Source organism: Bombus affinis, chromosome 4, assembly GCF_024516045.1.
Source record: "Bombus affinis isolate iyBomAffi1 chromosome 4, iyBomAffi1.2, whole genome shotgun sequence".
NCBI classification, from domain to species: domain Eukaryota; kingdom Metazoa; phylum Arthropoda; class Insecta; order Hymenoptera; family Apidae; genus Bombus; species Bombus affinis.
Window position 1 is genome coordinate 609,688 of NC_066347.1, and position 18,953 is coordinate 628,640.

An 18,953-nucleotide genomic window follows, 5' to 3' on the forward strand; every position below is an offset into this window, starting at 1 on the left:
CCTTCGAACAAACGTTCCTCCGTGAGCAGAAACGACCGTACCGATCCTTAACCAGGGCGCACCTTGTAGTTTTGCGCCGTAGAGTTTGTTGTCTGCGAATTTGTTCCGAGTAAACGCGAAACGATTCACCTTGCTTAGACGTGGAAACAGTAACGTAGAAAACACGTAGGTGCAAAAGGATGGAGGAGGCAGACTTAATTGTACGAATTTAGAAGTTTCGCGCTCGGAAAGGAGATGTTTTTCGGTGGTAAGGTTCTGGATCTTTGGGTTTAGAAAACTGAGAGGTGCGAGTTACCTGTTTTACAGAGTTTGAATTTTTTTTATACCCACGATCAATTAACTTGGTACCTCGTTGTTTTGTATGTTCAATTTTAGTATTTTCTGGGCTATAAAGAAGAATTAAAGCTTACTTTCGATCGTTACTTTGATAAAAACGTCTGGCGATAGCTTGAGTCTATAAAGCTATAAATATTGTTTATAAAATTAATTGACGTTCATGAACATCATTTCAACTAATTGACAATAAAAAAGTAAGATTTGTTGAAACCAATTTATTCAAACCGATTTATTAAAAATGAAAAAAAATGTTTTTATATCTAGCGTATAATTAATACACTAGAATATGTATTTAGATATTTAGATATCGAATTTTATTAAACTAGTTGTATGTAATACAACTTTTATATACAATTTTACAGTATAATATAAAACTTACTGAATTTTTTTCTAACGTAGACTATATTTCGCATTATGTATAATGTTTTATAAAATTTCTTCCTAACTCACTGCAATATTATTTCGGCATTAACTTTTAATAAATTAATCATATTTTCCTCTCGCGAACTTTAAATTAATTTATAAATTTAATTTAAAAAATCTTTCTGATAAATACATTGATAAAATGCTAATAGACAGTAAGTGTTACTATATTCGAAGATAATTATTTTGTATTTCGTTGAAAATCTGATTGTGTCGCGTTCGAAGCAAGACTGCCGTATAATTACGCTTTTTTATTTCGCATCGACCAAGCGTCTACGCGCCATTCTTTAAATTGTTTTCCGTGTAATTTGTCCCGAAGTAGGAGACACTTCCTTTCAGGAACAGCAATCAGGAACGGAGAAACGGAAGTTTGCTAGTGACAGGACGAGCAAAGATTCCGCCTGTCATCGACTATTCGAATATCGCGAAGAAATGAAGCAAGCGGGCAGAAATCCTGACTCGTACAATGGCAATATCGGCCTTTGTGGTTTCACGAAGCTCGCTCGTAATTTACGGACGGTACTCTGCTGCGAATTAAACGTCCTGCTGTGCGCGCGAAAATACGAAACCGACTGCTTTTGGCTTTGCTTTCTTTGCTGCCTTAATTTTATGGGGAAAAAATTGTAAGACGAAAAATTATGAAAATGTAATTCAACTACTAGAAATTATTTTCATAATATCTTATGGAATATTATTTCGAAAGCTGTGAAATCTCATAATAACACGAACCGTATTTCTCTATAATTTCTTGGTTTATTCATTTTATCAACTTAACTTGAAATTTTAAAAATCCGTAAGTACTTGTAATTATTTTGATTTTATTGAATATAATTATCACTAAATCGCAATTATATCAATTAATCCTTACATAACGGAATTCTTTTTCACTCTGTGAGAAAACTTATTCTATTTATTTTTGGCATTTATATTCTCTCTTACGTCATTTTTGTTTTCGGAGGGGACGGTTTACGTAGGATTTACGGAGGATAAGAATATTAATTAATATAAATAATAATATAAAAAGTACAAAAATCCAACTGTATCTACTTAAATTCTCTCTATTCACCGGAAAGTAAAGGCAACAGAAAAGTATGTACACGGATTCACATTTAGCATGAAGGCATTTCCTCTGAAAAAAACTAGCTGTCATGTAAACGTAAACCCGATAAAATAGCACGAAACGCAAGCTAAGCCTCGCGCGAGCTGGGGCACCGCTAGAAACCCGACATTAATAATAGAGACGTTATATTGAACGATCAAGATGAAGAATTATGGGACACGTTGGTTGCACCCTGGCAGGCGAGGCAAGCGGTCAGGAAAAATTCGAGAAACAAAGGGACCACGTGAGAAAGCCTGTTCACCAGGATGATATGTGATCGACCGTTTCGATTTCTTTCTTTACGCGAACGCTTTGGGCAACGGTCCCATTATCCGCTGGTTAAGCAGCGCGATCGTAAATCATGCATCACCGAGATCAAATAATACCGCAAAATAACGTTTCTATTCGAACTGTCTGCGGCCACAGCCATTCATTTCTCTTCTGCGTTACGCGATATTGTGGCCGACCTATGGAATGCGAATACATCCATCGAAACTTTAACGATTCGCACTATCGGTTTTGCAAGTTCGAGTTCGTTGTACAGCAATTTTTTGAAGCACAGATTTTTCACTGCTTCGATGACTATCTTAATCGATTCGACCGTTTTGGACATTCAATAAGTGATACTTTCTAATAAATTCTGTGTTTCAGTTGTATGTATGAGTATTATTCGTAGTGGGTGGATCCAGTAAGTGGAATTTTAGATAGTAGAGGGAAGAAAATGAATCGTATTGTATATAAAATTTACATACATTAACAATTTTTCCAGAATTTACTAGCTAAACTAATAGTTATAATAAGTTATTGCTACATGTTAGAAATGTCATTGAGATACCACGATATATTTTTTCATATTCTTTCGTCTCAAAAGCAAAGAACGTATTAATGTTTCGAATTTAAAAAAAATGATCCTGTATTTAGTCTCGTTTCTCTTTTAGCTAGAATTCGATCTTATAGAGTATAAATTTTCACAAGAGTAAAGTTTACGAAATACGTGGTTGCAAACTAAACATGAAATTCCGACTGGAAATAACCAGAATATCATTCTCATAATATTAATTTGATATGAAATACGTGAACAATTTCGTTCCCTTTACAACAGTAAAGAGTTTGTTGTTAACATACATTAAATAGATTGCGAATTAAATAGATCGCAAAAGTTGGTCGCGCGCTGTAAATTGGCATAAAATGGAAACATGCTTCTCAGGATCAGCGCAGGACACCGTGGTAGTATACATAACAGTTCTACGGTATTTAAATTTCACTTTTAAACTCAAAGGGGATCTTAAGTTCTGCGTTTCATTAATTTTTCTTCTACTATTGTTCCTTTACTTTCAGCGTATTCCACCTTTTCTTATTACCATCATTATTATCGTTTCTTTTCATTCTCATATTATTTCCTTTCAAGATCCTCAACGCCATTCATTTCATTAACAATCAGCCATAAGAATTCTATCTCCAGGTCAGTATTAAGAACCATTATAATTTTCTTCTCCAATATTAAACGTTAAAATTATATTTACAGAATCGATCTATTCTTTTATCATGCTTTAGTCTCGCTGCTATTAAGGGAATTATAGATCGAATATAATATGTAGAAAGTGCGATAAAGATATTTTTAAATCGTAGAAAATGATAAAATTGGAAACGATTTCAAGTCATCATCCTGCTGCGTTCGAATTTGTCTAAGAAATACGGAATTTTGAATTTTACGATTTTTCCAAATTTTAATTTTAATTATATTTTTTTATGTACGTGTATGTTTGTATATATATAAACATATTTTAGTTCCGAATATAGAAATATGTTTAATATATATATGTATAATACGTGATAAATATAATATAGTGACTCTTTCGCTATAATATAACATTACAAGTAGAAAGATCGAAGGAAAATTGTTTCCTAACCCCATTAAGAAAAACAATTTTAACATTTTCAAATATCTTGTAACTCCATCTAACAATCACATTCGAAATTTTATTTTTTCACACAATCTCGTATTTGATATCGCACGTATGAATATCCTGTAGAATCAGATGAAAAATAGAATTTTTCTACAGCAAACGAAACGTTCCACCGAAAAAGATATTTATTTTTCTTTAAACTTGTTTAACTAAAGTTAACATCAACAAAAAATAGAATTTTATTACGGTTCACCTGCTCTACACGCACAAGGTTTCATAATTTTTTAAATTTTCAGATTTTCTTCAAAGTCTCAAGCAACGATCACTGAATGTTTTTCTTAAATTCTATTTCTTTTACAAAATCATTAAAATTATTTCCTAAATTCTTCAATTTCAAAATATGTTGAAGAAAATTAATAAATTATAAATATTTATTTCGTCAATTAACTTAAATTTATAGCCTTTTTAAATAAAATGTGTAGCTCTTACGGGACACATAATTTTTTAATACTGTTACCATATGTGATGAAAAGGTACAGTAGAAAAAATAAGAGTAAAACCATGTGCAGTCGATAAAAAATAGACAGCGCAGTAGATACCAGTGAAATAATGTTTCCATAGCGTGAAAAACTTTTTTTCCATCGATATCTCGATGACCTCGGTGGAAAAGCCAATGGGAGAAATAGAGCTACAGGTAACGTGGACCACCGTGTATTTATGACGTCGGTACCGGAAACCGTCGCGGTCCTCTGGAGAACGCTTTCCGTCGAGTGTTATTTCGTACTCGCGGAAACCAATGAAACAATGACGTTTCGATGAATTTAATGTGACCGTTGTGTCCCATGGAACGAAATGGTCAACTAGGTTTCAAAAACCGTCGATGAATGGAATATTTGTTAGATACTTAAAGTCTGTGAAAAGTAATAAAAATACCAGAGAAATGCAACGAAGTTACTTAAAGTTTTTAAAGAGCAATAAAAATATCGGAAAAATTGTAATAAAGGGAGAAAATACGGAGAGAAATTATTTTGACGATTCTAATCTTTAAAAGCTATCATGGATAAAATTTTATTCGAAAAACGAATTTTGATTCAATATTATCGTCCTGTAATACCATCTCAATGTTATTGTTTGTAATCGCTGTAAATAGCAATTTTTCTACTCATCCGCTATTGATCAATAGTGAAACATTTAATCCCATTTGTTTAATTTTATTAATCTTTTAATTTCAAGATATGTGCTACAACGATCTTTCATTAACTTTAATTTTCAGAGATGAAATTAATAATTGTAATTGAAATTGGTTTTTGTATAATTTTTTAATGTAATTTAGTAATTAATTTAATTGTAATTGTGATTAAAGTGTTATATAGGTGGAATGTGCTATATTTATTTAATTAAGAACGTTTGTATCGTATCGTAACAAGGCTTACATTACGTTATACTGTATATACATGTAGGAAATTGTGTAGTTACCAGGTTAATTTGGTCTGAAACTGTAAACCGCATGATTGTTGTAGACGATTGTTCATACAAAATTACGAAAGATACATAAATAGTTTTAATTTAACTTTAATCTTACTCTTTCAGGGTCGAACTTTTCTTTAACTTATAAGAAGAATATTTTCTATCCATCGTTAATAATAGAAATATTTTCTGGTAGACAGTTGTAAAATATTTAACCGTTTAAATAGCGCAGTTTAAATTTCGTGTCGAGAAGTCCCAATAAATTTGAAAGGTTCGGACGACTGACGGTATTTTTTATTTCATTGTTATCTTCTGGATAATTTTTATTGAACAAAACTTGAAATATTTATAAACTAACAGTACGCATATATAATAATATAGATCTATTTCATAAAGTAAAAAATATGACGAACGTTATTGCACTGTTTTTCTAATGACCACTGGGACTTAAACGGTTAATATCTCAAATCTGGATAGCTTAACATTAGTCCAGTCTTAAAAACTATTTCGTAGAAACGAATTTTACTAATTCGTGGAAATTCTTTGAAAAAGACCAGATACATGCCACGCCTAACAGTTTTAGAAGCAAACTATAATGGTATATAAGAATGCATACACTGCAAGCGTGTGCCACAACTGTGTCTCTTAATTCCATGGAATTAAGATCGCAACGCCTAACAAGAGTATCGCGTGACACGAAAGTCGCATAAATTCGAATTGAAACGACAATGGTAATTCTCCGACCACTCGTACGTGAAATAGGATTTAAATCGCGATATCCCCGCATTAAATTATCCCCGTAAACGGTAATTTTCGAATTTTCCATCGGATCGATGGATCGAGCCTTATAATTCCTCGATATCGATATTTCCATATTCATAGTCACGTTGTTAAAGTTTGTACGTTTGTGTGTGATTCAAGTATCGTAGATAAATCGAGAAATTGCCTCACGAATGTCCTCTTGTTGCGAAAACAACGTTACAGGTGAAATTACCTTTTGCACGAGATAAAAATATCACCGACTCGGCGTTGGTAATTTCCGAACGGAATTTAAACTTGGTTTGAAATTTTTGTAATTACACTCTCAAACTTTACTAGTCGGAGATTCTTCAGGATATCATTTTTTCGTGCTGCGAGAATAAATAAGATTGTATGTTTCTGACTCCATTTTTTTTGCTAATTTAGAAACATACATTGGAACATTGCTTTGACAAATAAGATAATCCATCATAGATTTGTCTTTTACAAAATTTCAAAAATATATACATGTCGAGTTGTCGTTTGGATTTCGAGCGCGAGACGATTCTTCGTTAGTATTTGCCATCGTGATGTTCAATAAAGGTTGTATTTACATAAATTAATATTTCTTTACAAAGTTTGATAAATAATTAGTTTAACGGTTAACTAGAATAACAAACAGTAAGTAAACAAATGCTTTTGATATTATTCTTGGGTTCTGTAACGAATCCACGGTCAACGGGAAACTTTCTATACGTTTTAATATATTTTTGATAACACACTGACACGTTCGCTCAGGCACAGGGTTTCTCTAAGACTAACTCCAAGACGATGACAGTAAACTCTCCAAGGAGATTGCAAAATAAAAGACAGATACAGTTACATATATCAAATACATATCGATCGGGAATATCAACAAATTCCCAAGCGCCGTAACTAGGCAGTTCCACATAAACCAGCATTACTCCTGATCAAGACTTGATTGTTTATACAGCGTATCCCTTAACACTGGTACCTCCTCTGTAAAACATTTCGTTCATCCCGTGACCGTGGCTACGTTCGGCGACCAGTTATGTCACCCCGAGCCCAAGTATTGGGAAATCTTCCAAAAGAAAGGCCCGATGTCCCTACATCTCCGACATACAAATATATTTAGCTGGCTAGATATAAATTTTTGTCATAGACTATCTTTCCTCATCGATTTATTTGGAAAGAAAGCTTTCTGTAGGAAAACGTCCCCTGCAATTTCAATTTATTTCTTACGTGTTTTCCATCGATAATACATGCGAAACTTACATCTACATACAATGACCAATATTCAGAAATCTCGTCATAAATCGGTATATTCACAATCAACAATCGTACGACTATCTAGGTACACTCACCTCGAACACGGATCACTATCCTGCACGTGCTGGTATAATTCGACACGGGTGACCATGCCGTGAAAGTGACGATCGTCGTACCTGCCGGTAAATCCGCCTCCAATTGCTTTGCCCACGACGGCGACGCGTCCACGTATCTGCAAAACAACCAAGTCAACCATCGGCCCAACTAACATAGAATTCAGACTCGTCATGCACGCAGCGAGGGATTTATAGAGATCATGATCTCTATGTCTGTCAGACGAATCAAGGACCAATCGACGATCGATTACCAAATGAATATATGTATATATAACAACTAAACCTTAGATAACAGTGTAACAAGTATTTGGTTGTGGAATTAAGTATACGTTTCTGTTACTTTTTTTAATATTTAGCAGACATTAATAACATTAGTTATAATGCAGACTAATACTGGTAAAGTTAAACTAACCTAATATTATTTATAATATTATTATGATTTACCAGCTATTTTCAAAAGACTTATATCTTGGAATCCATCAAGTTATACTTGTTCCTAATAATTTCATATTACATAGCTATAAAAATCATGGAATCAGCAAAAATGCACTTGTCATAAATTCTCAGTGTGATCTTCATTTACTTTTAGCACCTAATGAAAAAAAGTAATAGATTGTAGACATTCATTTTGTCAGATGATTTAATCCTCTGTGATCGGATATCTACTTTTACTCATCAAAGCACTTTTACATACGACTTGTATATCATACTGAGTCATGCATTGATCCAATTAACATAGACAGATTTGTAGAGATCATGATCTGTCTGTCAGGCGAGACAGATATCGATCGACAGCCCATTAACATAAAAATACAAATACGAATCCGCGTTGCCTTTACGATCCCCATGGCGATTGACGGGACCGCGTCGCGGATGATTTCTCTATCGGACCGCGTAAAAGCGTGCACGACCGACTCGACGCTCGGCTGAATAAATAGAAACGCGAGCACAAATACCGGGGCAAAGACGTGTATACGGCCTTGGAAGGAAGCCCCTAAGCTCGTTTGGAATTCCCATTGTGCACCGTGGAAGGCTTGCAAGCAGACCCGCTTGCGACACAAGATAAACCAGTCTATTGTGGTGACATATTGTAGCGAAGAGATTCGCGAAAAGAAATTAATTTTACCTCGTCACGCGAAACTTTACGAATGGCGGGGATACTTTGACCGTCATGTTTAATATAAAAATTAATCTGGACCGAAGAAGTCCAGGCATAAAGGAATTATGAAGTGGAAATGACGTTGGTGTCAATTTTCGAACGTTTGGATTAGGAATTGATTTAAGTGTGATTAGTCAAATGTACAATTGCTTTCAATTACCCAAACCTGCCCAACTGAGAATTGGTCAAATTCACGTATATTTTACAAATGTCCAAATTCGATTTTTTTTCAGAAACGAAGCTTTTAACTGGATTTTGTTATTCTTTACTCTCGTATTACTTTCTGCGATAGAATCTCCTGATTACACTTGTACCATGAATTACGAATTACCATGTATGTATCACGAGTATAACAGAGTACTTTATTATAGAAAAATTGATACAAGAAAAATGAGATTGCAAGGATAACTTTTGAAAGTTTTAATTGTTCGATATCGTATACTTCTAGTCGGATTTTATGGTGTTATTAAAATTTTATGATGATTTCATAATCATAAGGCACAGTGTATTTTTTTTTTAGATTTACACAAGAGGGGTTGTCAATTCCTGTGTTAAAAAGAACTAGAAACATCGTATTTTCCACAGCCCAATACTATAACCATCGACATATATTAGAATTAAAGCTAATTTCTTACCTTATCGTAAATTCACCATCACATTCAACTTACGTTACCTACGGAAATAGCGTTAGATATAATAACATGGACAAAGTGTCTTGATAAATACCTCCACCAGTTCATGTTGGACTTAGGTTGAGGAAATGAGACGCGTATCGTGTTCTGCCTTGCGGGTAGCTCGACGTCCATGTCTCGGGGACACCTGACGAACGGTCGTGGCATGTCTGAAGCAACAAAGCCTGTTATTAAACATGCGGTGTTTCATGAAACGTCTGGAATTATAGTTAATAACCATTGGAACCGGAAAGGATGTGATGCAACCGTATGCTATTCATTGTTTCGAAATGCTTACAAATATTTTTTTTATTAAGCTCCAACAAAGCTCGTCATAAGGAGCTATGTGGTTTCACATTAGCTGTTACATGAAGTTATTACATTAAAATTAAACTGCAATTTATACAAATTAATATTCTTATGCACACTATTAGAAAACTGAAATCTAAACAAGTTTTATGTATTAAGTATTATAACGAGTACTCTATTTCGGATATTTTATATATTTTTGCATTTTATATATACTTGTGCATTTTTATCTGCATTTTTGTATTTTTAAACTTCCCATAAGAGTATAAAAATTGAAAAGCTTAAATTTGGAAATTACATTTTTTAAGAAAACGCTACGTGAGAACACGTTTCAATATTTAGTTAAACCAGATAAGTCGTGTTCGCGTTCAGTACATTGGGTAAAACCTGTGCTTTCCTAAATTCTTTTATTAAATCAATAGATTGACGAATTAAATTATTTCAGTGGAAAGAAAACAAAGAACACTGCTATATGACTTATATCCTGTTTTTCAAAGCTGCAACTATATTTTGCATTGAAATTGTCTCACGACTCGTGAGAAGTCGAATTATCGATTGGGTTTCTCGCCAAATTATTCGTGGAACTCAATTATCGCGAAGACGCGGTAAACTGTCCTCTTCGAAATCGACCAGTTACTTTACGCGTCTAATTGTTTGGCGGCGTTCCACCTATATCCCGTAATTATTTGCTGTCGTAAAAAGCGTTTCTAATTGCAGGCAGCCCCTTTTCTATGCATACAGAATGCGCGCGCTAGACTGAATAGTCGGAAGTAAATAGCGTGGAAGGTAAACGTTTTCACGAGTTGACTCTCTCGTCGGACGTCTGAAACGCCTCGTTTGAGCGATAATATATATTGCTATTGATTGACAGCTATTTTCTGAGTTTGTTTTTCTCATAATGAAATTGACATTTGGTATTCATTGCAAATTGATATCTTTCTCAACTAACACGAGGGTGCGGATTTTTATCGAAAGAATTATTGGATTGTTCGGAGAATTCGTAGTACATATTTTTATCATGAATTTACCTGATTTTCTTTTTTATCAACGCACATATTTTTCTATAGGTAGAGCATAATGCACTAATATTAGGGTCAGTTTTACCATAGATATATTTGTATTATATAAAAGAAATTCAAAATATATTTATTGTTCAATTAACCGATAAGTCGTTAAAGTGCAATTTGTTGTTCGTTCTGTGATATTCTGCCAGCATCTTTTAACAATTCTGTTTTTAAAGTTCGTATCTTCGGCATCGAACCGACAACCTGTGTACTAATGGTACCAAGAAAGCTGATAACGATAAATATGGATTAACATAAGACCATAAGTCTGATTCATAACGACTCGAAATTTGTCAGAAAGGCCAGACCAATTATGAACACATAAAGCTCAACTTCCGAATTAATTGTCGCTATTGACCTGCAGAGAACCATTATCAACACACTTCACTGGAGGATCATCGTAATCAGAGTCTGTGACCTGACAACCCCTCGATATTAAATTCTAGGAGCAGAAATCTTCCTCGTTGGATCTCTACCACTTCCCAAGTCTTTCGTATTAGCATCCACGACGCAAATTTTATCGTCGCTGGATGTTCTCGGCGTTTCCCTCTCAAGTAGTTGAAGTAGTGTCTCTAATGGCTATCACAACTTAGAAGTGACTCTCGACCCATTCGACGCTAACACGCCAAATAGAATAGTGCCGAATTTATGATTTGCATATCGTACGCGGATATATCGTATCATAGTATATCTAGAATGTTTCTCATAAGTTTTTGCAAGAGGAAACCGGTCCATGTGATATATACAACGTGATTCTAAAATTGTAAATCCGGAGAGAAAGTGATTCCTTACATAGAAGTAAGTTAAAACTGTACGATGATATTTTTTATACATATGATATGAAAATTGAGTTTGAAAATTTATTAGGTATATTTATTAGGTATATTACATGAATAAATTTGTGAAGATTGGACAGAAATTGTTGTTATTTAAACGGATACATATTTAAAGAATAATTAATTAAATGAAATTTTCGAATTATTCTATATAACACGACTACAATTTTCATTTTGTTTAATACCGCTAGAGTTTCTAGACTTTCCATTAAAAACTGAAAAAGTTTTTTCATTTTGAATAAAGGTAAGGCAGGATATTTATATATAGAAGAAATATTACTAGAACTTCCGTGAAAACACACAAATGTTTTAAGTACTCTAATACAATTTTATTAGAAGATCAGCAAAACTCAAATTTCAGAATTAATTGAAAAATATACGGAATTAAAAATCTCAAGATTTTCTGCATTGATTAATGATCAATTAGTGACTTCAGTGATGGAAAGGTCGAGGTCTTTGATCATTGAGATCAATCCTTGCAAATTCTGCGGATTCTACCATTTTAAAACCAGAAACGTCGAGATCTTGACACTTTTAATTATTCACCCGAAAATGATTTTACGTCCTTGAAGTCAAAAATAAAAAAGCCTTCGATCCGATTCAATACAAATAGATACTACTACAAATACTATTCGAAAATCAATATCACGGTTTCTAGTCTGTAGATTGATTCAAGATCAGTTTTGCAATCTCCAATAGCTAGAAATCTAAAAATTTCTAGCTTCTGAACAGATTCAAGACGCATTCTACAAACGAAATGTCGAGATCTTCGAATTCTGAACTGATTTGTAGTAGATTCTACTGCTTCGAGTGAGGAATGTGGTAGTTTCTACACTTTCAACTAGCCTGAAGAAGATTCTGTAACCCTAATGTCAGAGAGCTAAGGGTTCCGATCCGAATCAAGGTAAATCCTATCATTTTGGAGATGGAACAGTCATAGTTCCCAAACTTTGAACTACTAGTCTAACGGAAGTTCTGCGACTTTTGTGTAATCTCTGGTGAATTGTACGCCCTCGGGTACGTAGATTCCGAAATTCTATGACTCTTGTATCTGAGATGTTTACTATGGATTTTGAATCATGGATTAGTGTAGTCTAGTTATTGGTCTCGTGTCTCATGGGTTTTCTGTAGAGATACAATGTTAGAATCGACAAGGTGGAACTTTTAATTTTACCCTTCTACAATGCTAGATCACAAATTCTACAATGCTATATACTACAAATGTTTGGACGATGTCTGTTATATTTTCAAAGTAATAATACAATAATGTGATTTTACTGTTAAATCTCTATACGAATAAATTAACTATTTATAAGTCAATTACTTATAATTACCAAACATTGTGGAACTATTCTGTTAGTTAAACAAGATTTCATATTCAAATTGCTTGATTTCTGAATTATAAATCAGATTAAGAAAGTTATATATAGTATTCCAGGATGAATAAAGCAACTGTTATTGTTATATAATTTTTCAACAGATATTCTATATTTTAATAGCAGGCAATAAATTCGTCTTCATCAAACAAGGTAAAAAGAAGAAGTCTCATATCAGCACGCTCCAATAAAGCACGACAACCAACATGTGGAAATCTCATCGCTGTCGCGCGAAACAAAGCGGCATGGAAATCACTGAAGAGAAGAATAGACATTCAGAATAGACAGAGAGAAGAGAAAGCGAAACGATGGAAACAACACAAGGGAGTGTAGGAAATGAAATGTAAAAAACTGAAATGCGTCTCTGCAAGCTCGTTAAGCTATGGCGTTAACGTATAGCGTCGTTAGCAACCGGCCTTTACGCCAGAACTTCCTATTATTAAAAGCTGTTTAGACCGGCCGCGTGACTAATTAAATGCGCCGGCAGGATTTTCGTTGGTAAATAATTGCTGCTGACGGTGATCTTTCTTCCCGATCGTTTGCAAAGGCCACCTGCGAGCCGACTACTGGATTCCCTAACTTTCCGCGACCGTTCGTTTTGGAAAATGAGACGTAAGCCGACCCTCTCGGATCTCGCGGTTGTAATTTCGTTCCCTCAACAGGCGAGCTAACAGATTACTCGAAACGTCACGTTTCGCGGCTCCTTAGAAGGATCATTTTAATTTATGGTGACGTTTCTTTAAACTTTTGAAAAAATGTGTCAACATTTTCTATTTTTCTGTTACATAATACCCATTTTTTAAACATATACAGGATTCCTTATATTACATATTTTTATGAAAATGCGATAGAAACGCATTATCAATCAGAAGTTTAGAATTATTAAATGTTTCGGAAAATCTACGAATTACAATTATTTGAATTTATGACAAAGCATTTCCTTAGATTTTTTTTCTTTTATATATCTCTCGATAGAGTATATAACTTTAAATAAAGGTGGCAAACACACGTTATCGATCGAACGATTAAAATTACATATTAAATATTCCAAAGAATATACAGTAGCTACAGAAAACGTTTGCAGATCATTGTATTTGTTGTAACATTTACATAGTAATTAATTAGGTCCAGGTATATTACACTTTTTTACTATTTAATAATACTTTCATATGATTATAAAAATTGTATAATATGAAAATTAAATGTGCAAACACTTTTTGTAGCCACCGTAAATATTCATAGTAATTAATATCAACACATCAACGTGTAAGTATGATTTCTGAACCTTTCTTTATCAACAATTTATCGTTCCACATAGCTTCATCCAGAATGTCTACAAATAAAATCTCTCTAACATCAATCTACATTATTTCAAATTTAACATTTATGCTCCAACCTAAAACGTCCATCATTTTGATCTCAAATCACTAGATATCTTTAGTGCTCAGTGCACATCCTCCGTCGTAATAAAAGTTTCAAGTGCAACGCCAAATTTAACGTAATTTAATTTGACGTTCAAGAAGCACACTGAATTTTAAAGAACACCGACCAGATATCGCCTCATCGTCTATACTAATTTTCTTAATTGCATTTTCTTCGTTAATTTCACCGTTGGAAGCAAATTAGGAAAAGATACAAATCTTTTATTGAATCTGTTTATTGTAGTCGACATTTTCGTTAAAATAATTTGAAAGATCGACTTCATGCAATTTTTGTTAATTGGTAACGGAATTCTTACACATAACTAACATTGTACGTAATTAAAATCGAAATATATTTTACATAATCCGTACTGATTTTACAAAATTTACTACTCTTTTCATAAAGATTTCACAAAATAGATTTTTGCACTTTTTAAATCGTTTATTCTAAAAAAATATGGTTTCACTGGGATTTGATGTTTCGTGTATAACAGAGAAATATTATTAAATCGAATCACTGCGAATTATTATTTTTTTACAAAGCGAATGTAATCTTTTCAGGAAAATAACATGGTTTTACTACCGTGGCCTACTCTAGACATTAGATTAAAACCCTATCAAACATGTGATGATCTCGATGAAAATATATCACGGAACATACGAAATAACAAAACGTTATTTAAAGATGTCTTATTGCAAATCTGGTCAGAAACAGATAACAATAACATCAATAAATTAAGATCAAGAAGAATGTGAGAAAGGATCGAAGAAGTAACTCGAAATCGTGGGTGGATCAAACTTTCATTTGAAAGCACGCAATTGCAAGCAAATTACTTAGCTTGACTCAAATAAACCTACCTTACCCTAGTTTTAATCAAACATTAAAATATAAATAAGGAATATCTAAGGAAAAGCATCTAAATTTGAAGATTGACTTACAGTTGCGACGGATTACCATGGACTGAAAGGTCAAAGAAAGAGCTCACCTGAATGATAACGGGAATCGGTCACGATCGATTCTTGAATACAAGTCGGCTCTTTCCCGTTCCATCGATCTCCGGCCATGCAGTACCTCGTGTGCGGTCCTTCTAGCCTGAAACCTCTTCCACATCGTATATGACATCTGGCTCCAACAGGATAATCCACTGCCCCGGAAGAATGACCTGGGCATCTGATCTAGAATAAGAGGGATGTCAAAAATACAATATGTCTGCAGGAGCAGAAATTTTAAGAATATTGTTCCGAGCCGGCTAGAGAATTCGTACACGTAAGAGGATTGGGTATTAAAGTGGCTGTGACATTGAAATGAGGGTATTGGCGATCAGAGATTTGATTCTTTTTTTACTATGTTCAGGCTTTCTTTTGGTGGTTAGTAGGATGACAGATATAGAGATTCTAAAACGATAGGATATATTGACATTAATGTGTTAGGTTGTGTAGTAAATTCGTTCGCCTTGCAATGTCGCATTTGGAGAAATATTTATAATATTTTTTGGTTAGATAGTAAAATGGAGATAAAATTTATATATGCGATGTACATATAATTTCGATTTTAAATATTTTAGAGGAAAATTGGTTGAAGCTAAAAATTGAACTAAATTTAGATAAATATTTTGACTAGAATTTGTTATTAAGTATCTTAATGTTTTAAATATGGGAACGTATTTTACCTAGGAGAAAAACACCCTTTCCGAAACAACAGAGTGTTCCTTTATTTCAGTGACACTTTGCAATTTTTCCGGTGGATTTTTTGAAAAAAAAAATCTTTAAAAGCGGAATAGCTCGGGTAACTTATTTCTTTTTTGTTTTCTACCACTACCCGCATATCAATACTTTAAACCCCCCCCCCCAAAAAAACATGTATTAAAATTCTTTTAGTGAAAAAAGTGCATCGTGTATAATCTTTACAAAATAATTCCATACTGTCTTTTTCTTTCTCGTGCGGGTTTCCGTACATAAAATTGATGAAAATGTATGCAGATGAAATTAACATATTTCAAATATATTTAAGCAGTTACGTATATTTCACAGAACGAATTGTCACGCACTTCGGCGTGCAAAGGCGGCTCCATGGCATGACATCTCAATTCCGCTGAAACGCAAGTTCTCTCGTCGGAAGCCAACACCAGGTCGCCGCTGCACGTACAGTAGTAACTTCCGGCTGTGTTAATACATTCGCCGCTGCAGCCCCCGTTACGGTTCAAGCACTCGTTTATATCTTGGCACTGGCTTCTATTTCTGGAAACAAAAGCCAGAAATTCGTCCACGAAAATCTCGATGACGCGAACTACGTCGAACGTTTCGATAAAGTGTCATTGAATTTATATACATGGGAGCCTAAATAATTTTATATAGAAACAATTTTCAGAAGAAAAATTAGGTAGAGAACTGAATTTCCTAAAATATATTTCGTTTGCGATGAAATTTAATGTTACTGGTTAAAAACAAGAATAATTTCAATTATTTCTGACATGTTAATTATACGTAACAATTGTTCGGAATATTTTCATTTTATAGTCAGCTATAAGGGAATAAATTTAATTAGTTTTCTCACCTCTGACTGGATATATAGCCAGGACGACAAGCACAAACATAGGAGCCGACTGTATTAATGCAATCTTGTTCACATCTGCCGTTGTTCCACTCGCATTCATTTATATCTAATTAGAAACAAGAAGGTATTATAGTCAACATATGCATATCTCTGATTTTTCATAATTTTCAAACGATCGTATTCATGCATTAACTTTGATTATAAACGTAGTATCTAAAATGGGTCTAGAGCAAGGACAAGTAAGGATGTTTTATTTGTTAACAAGGTGATATAGTTTGTGTATTTAATAACGATGAATATAATGATAAAGAGTGACAGATTATTCAGTGATAAACAATGTCAACGTTTTCGTTCGGCTTAGTGGGTTTATACACCCAACCTCTCGACGTGTGTTCTTAGAATCTTCCAAAAGGACTACCTCGACCTTAAATCATTTCTTGGTCTTCTCGGGGAGATGACCCCTACTACGCTTTTCTTTTGATACTACATAAAGTATGAAGTATGTGAATTTAAATATTTTCCTTTCAATAGTTCCGAATTTTTAAACAACAATTATGGAAGAGGTGTTTATACGACTCAAATAATCATGCAAAGTAACCATGACTTATCATAGTCTGAATTTTCCTTTATAAAAAAAAAGGGGGAGAACTATTTTAAATCAAGCCGCAATATTTCATTGAAAATTTGCTTAGTTTCTCAAGCACACAAGCGTTCAATTATTCCGAAAATCGGCGCTGGGTTACTCTTTGTCTTCCTAATCAAACTTCAGCATCATTCGAAATTCGCTCCGACATTCCCCGAATTTCTGAAGCGCAACAGCCTTTTAGCTATTGCAAGAGCCAAAGTATTCCTGTTTGGCCGTTAACAAGCGATTAATCGTCGCTACTCCTTTCCATCTGACCAAAATTACATAGGTGAAGCATGCACCACGTCTGACGACGACAATTTCACTTCTGAAACACCGTCATAGTCGACCATACTTGCCTATGCAATCATCTACGCGTGGCCTAAATCCCTGCGAGCAACTGCATCGATATGAGCCAACCGTGTTGATGCAGTTCTCTTTGCAAGGCGCGTTCTCGACGCACTCGTCGACATCTGTACAGGCCAATCTTGCGCTTAATAGAAATATAACGAATATTTCGATCAAGCAAATATTTTCCACGTACCTACACAATCGTCGCCGTCCAATCGATAGCCTGCCTCGCAGTTGCAACGATAGCTGCCGTAAGTGTTGATACACTCCTTTCCTTTGCAGGGTATTGTTGTACATTCGTCGATGTCTGAAAATGATTAGTGTTAGAACAAAATTATTATTAGATTTCGGATATTCGTGAACATTCAGATTTTTGCGAATATAATTTAAAAAATGGAAGCTAGGTAGAAAATTGTTCTATCTGCTAAACATTGTAAGTATTCCGCTTTGGATATTTTATTTACTTTTGTATCATATCTGTGTCATATTATGTATATTCAGTGTATTTTTACATCTTCAGATTTCCTATAAATGCATAAAAATCCATAGTCTAAATATTATTGATTATTGTGACGTTTTAACAAATGGTGGTCATGAAGTTTAAAAACTTTGTAATGTTTCTTTTTATTTATTGATTTATACGATTCTCGAGTTTGAATTATAAAAATGACGGTGTATTAGCCATTTCATTACTGGAAAGAAAACTAACCGACATAAATCGGAAAGATAAAGTCTAATTAATTCTATTTACGAAGTATTTTTATTTACTTCAATTGTGCACATAGTTTGCAAAATCATATTCAAACTTTCCATTTATAAACATAAAATTTTAATTTCAATATTATATGTATAGGTATTACTATTCTGTCCAATTTATTGTAATTATGAATAAATCTGCAAATTGAAACCGCGAGCAACAAGAAACCAAACTTTCATGGAAACTGTGGTAACGAATGAAACCGAATTCTAAGGAAAGTGAAATGCCGAGGCAAAGTATTATGTTTCCGGTTTTTCAGCAATAGTGTTACCCGCGTAAAAAAGCGACTGTAAATACATATTGTACGCGCTTAATTTTCCTTGACCTAAATTTTTAATTTTCTACCTCATGCAGTGCTTGGTTATATTCGATCGAAGAAGAAAGGTCTGGTCTTAAGAAATATACATAATACAGAAAATAATGATACCATCATCAATTTAAAAATTTAAATCTT

The 18,953-nt window shown here is 33.8% G+C and overlaps 1 protein-coding gene across 2 annotated transcripts in view; it reads right to left on the bottom strand.

Moving 5' to 3' along the window:
• Positions 1–18,953, bottom strand: part of LOC126915447 (fibrillin-2-like) — a 208,107-nt gene that overhangs the window by 44,221 nt on the left and 144,933 nt on the right. Inside the window, exons 10-15 of one of the 2 annotated variants that reach the window (XM_050720125.1) lie at positions 17,936–18,049; positions 16,767–16,872; positions 16,261–16,450; positions 15,199–15,388; positions 9,262–9,376; positions 7,356–7,492 (exon numbers count right to left, since the gene is read on the bottom strand). In XM_050720125.1, coding sequence (XP_050576082.1) covers positions 7,356–7,492; positions 9,262–9,376; positions 15,199–15,388; positions 16,261–16,450; positions 16,767–16,872; positions 17,936–18,049 — 852 coding nt within the window. Of the gene's footprint in view, positions 1–7,355; positions 7,493–9,261; positions 9,377–15,198; positions 15,389–16,260; positions 16,451–16,766; positions 17,865–17,935; positions 18,050–18,953 lie in introns of those variants that run through there. The other variant, XM_050720124.1, reaches the window with a different exon arrangement.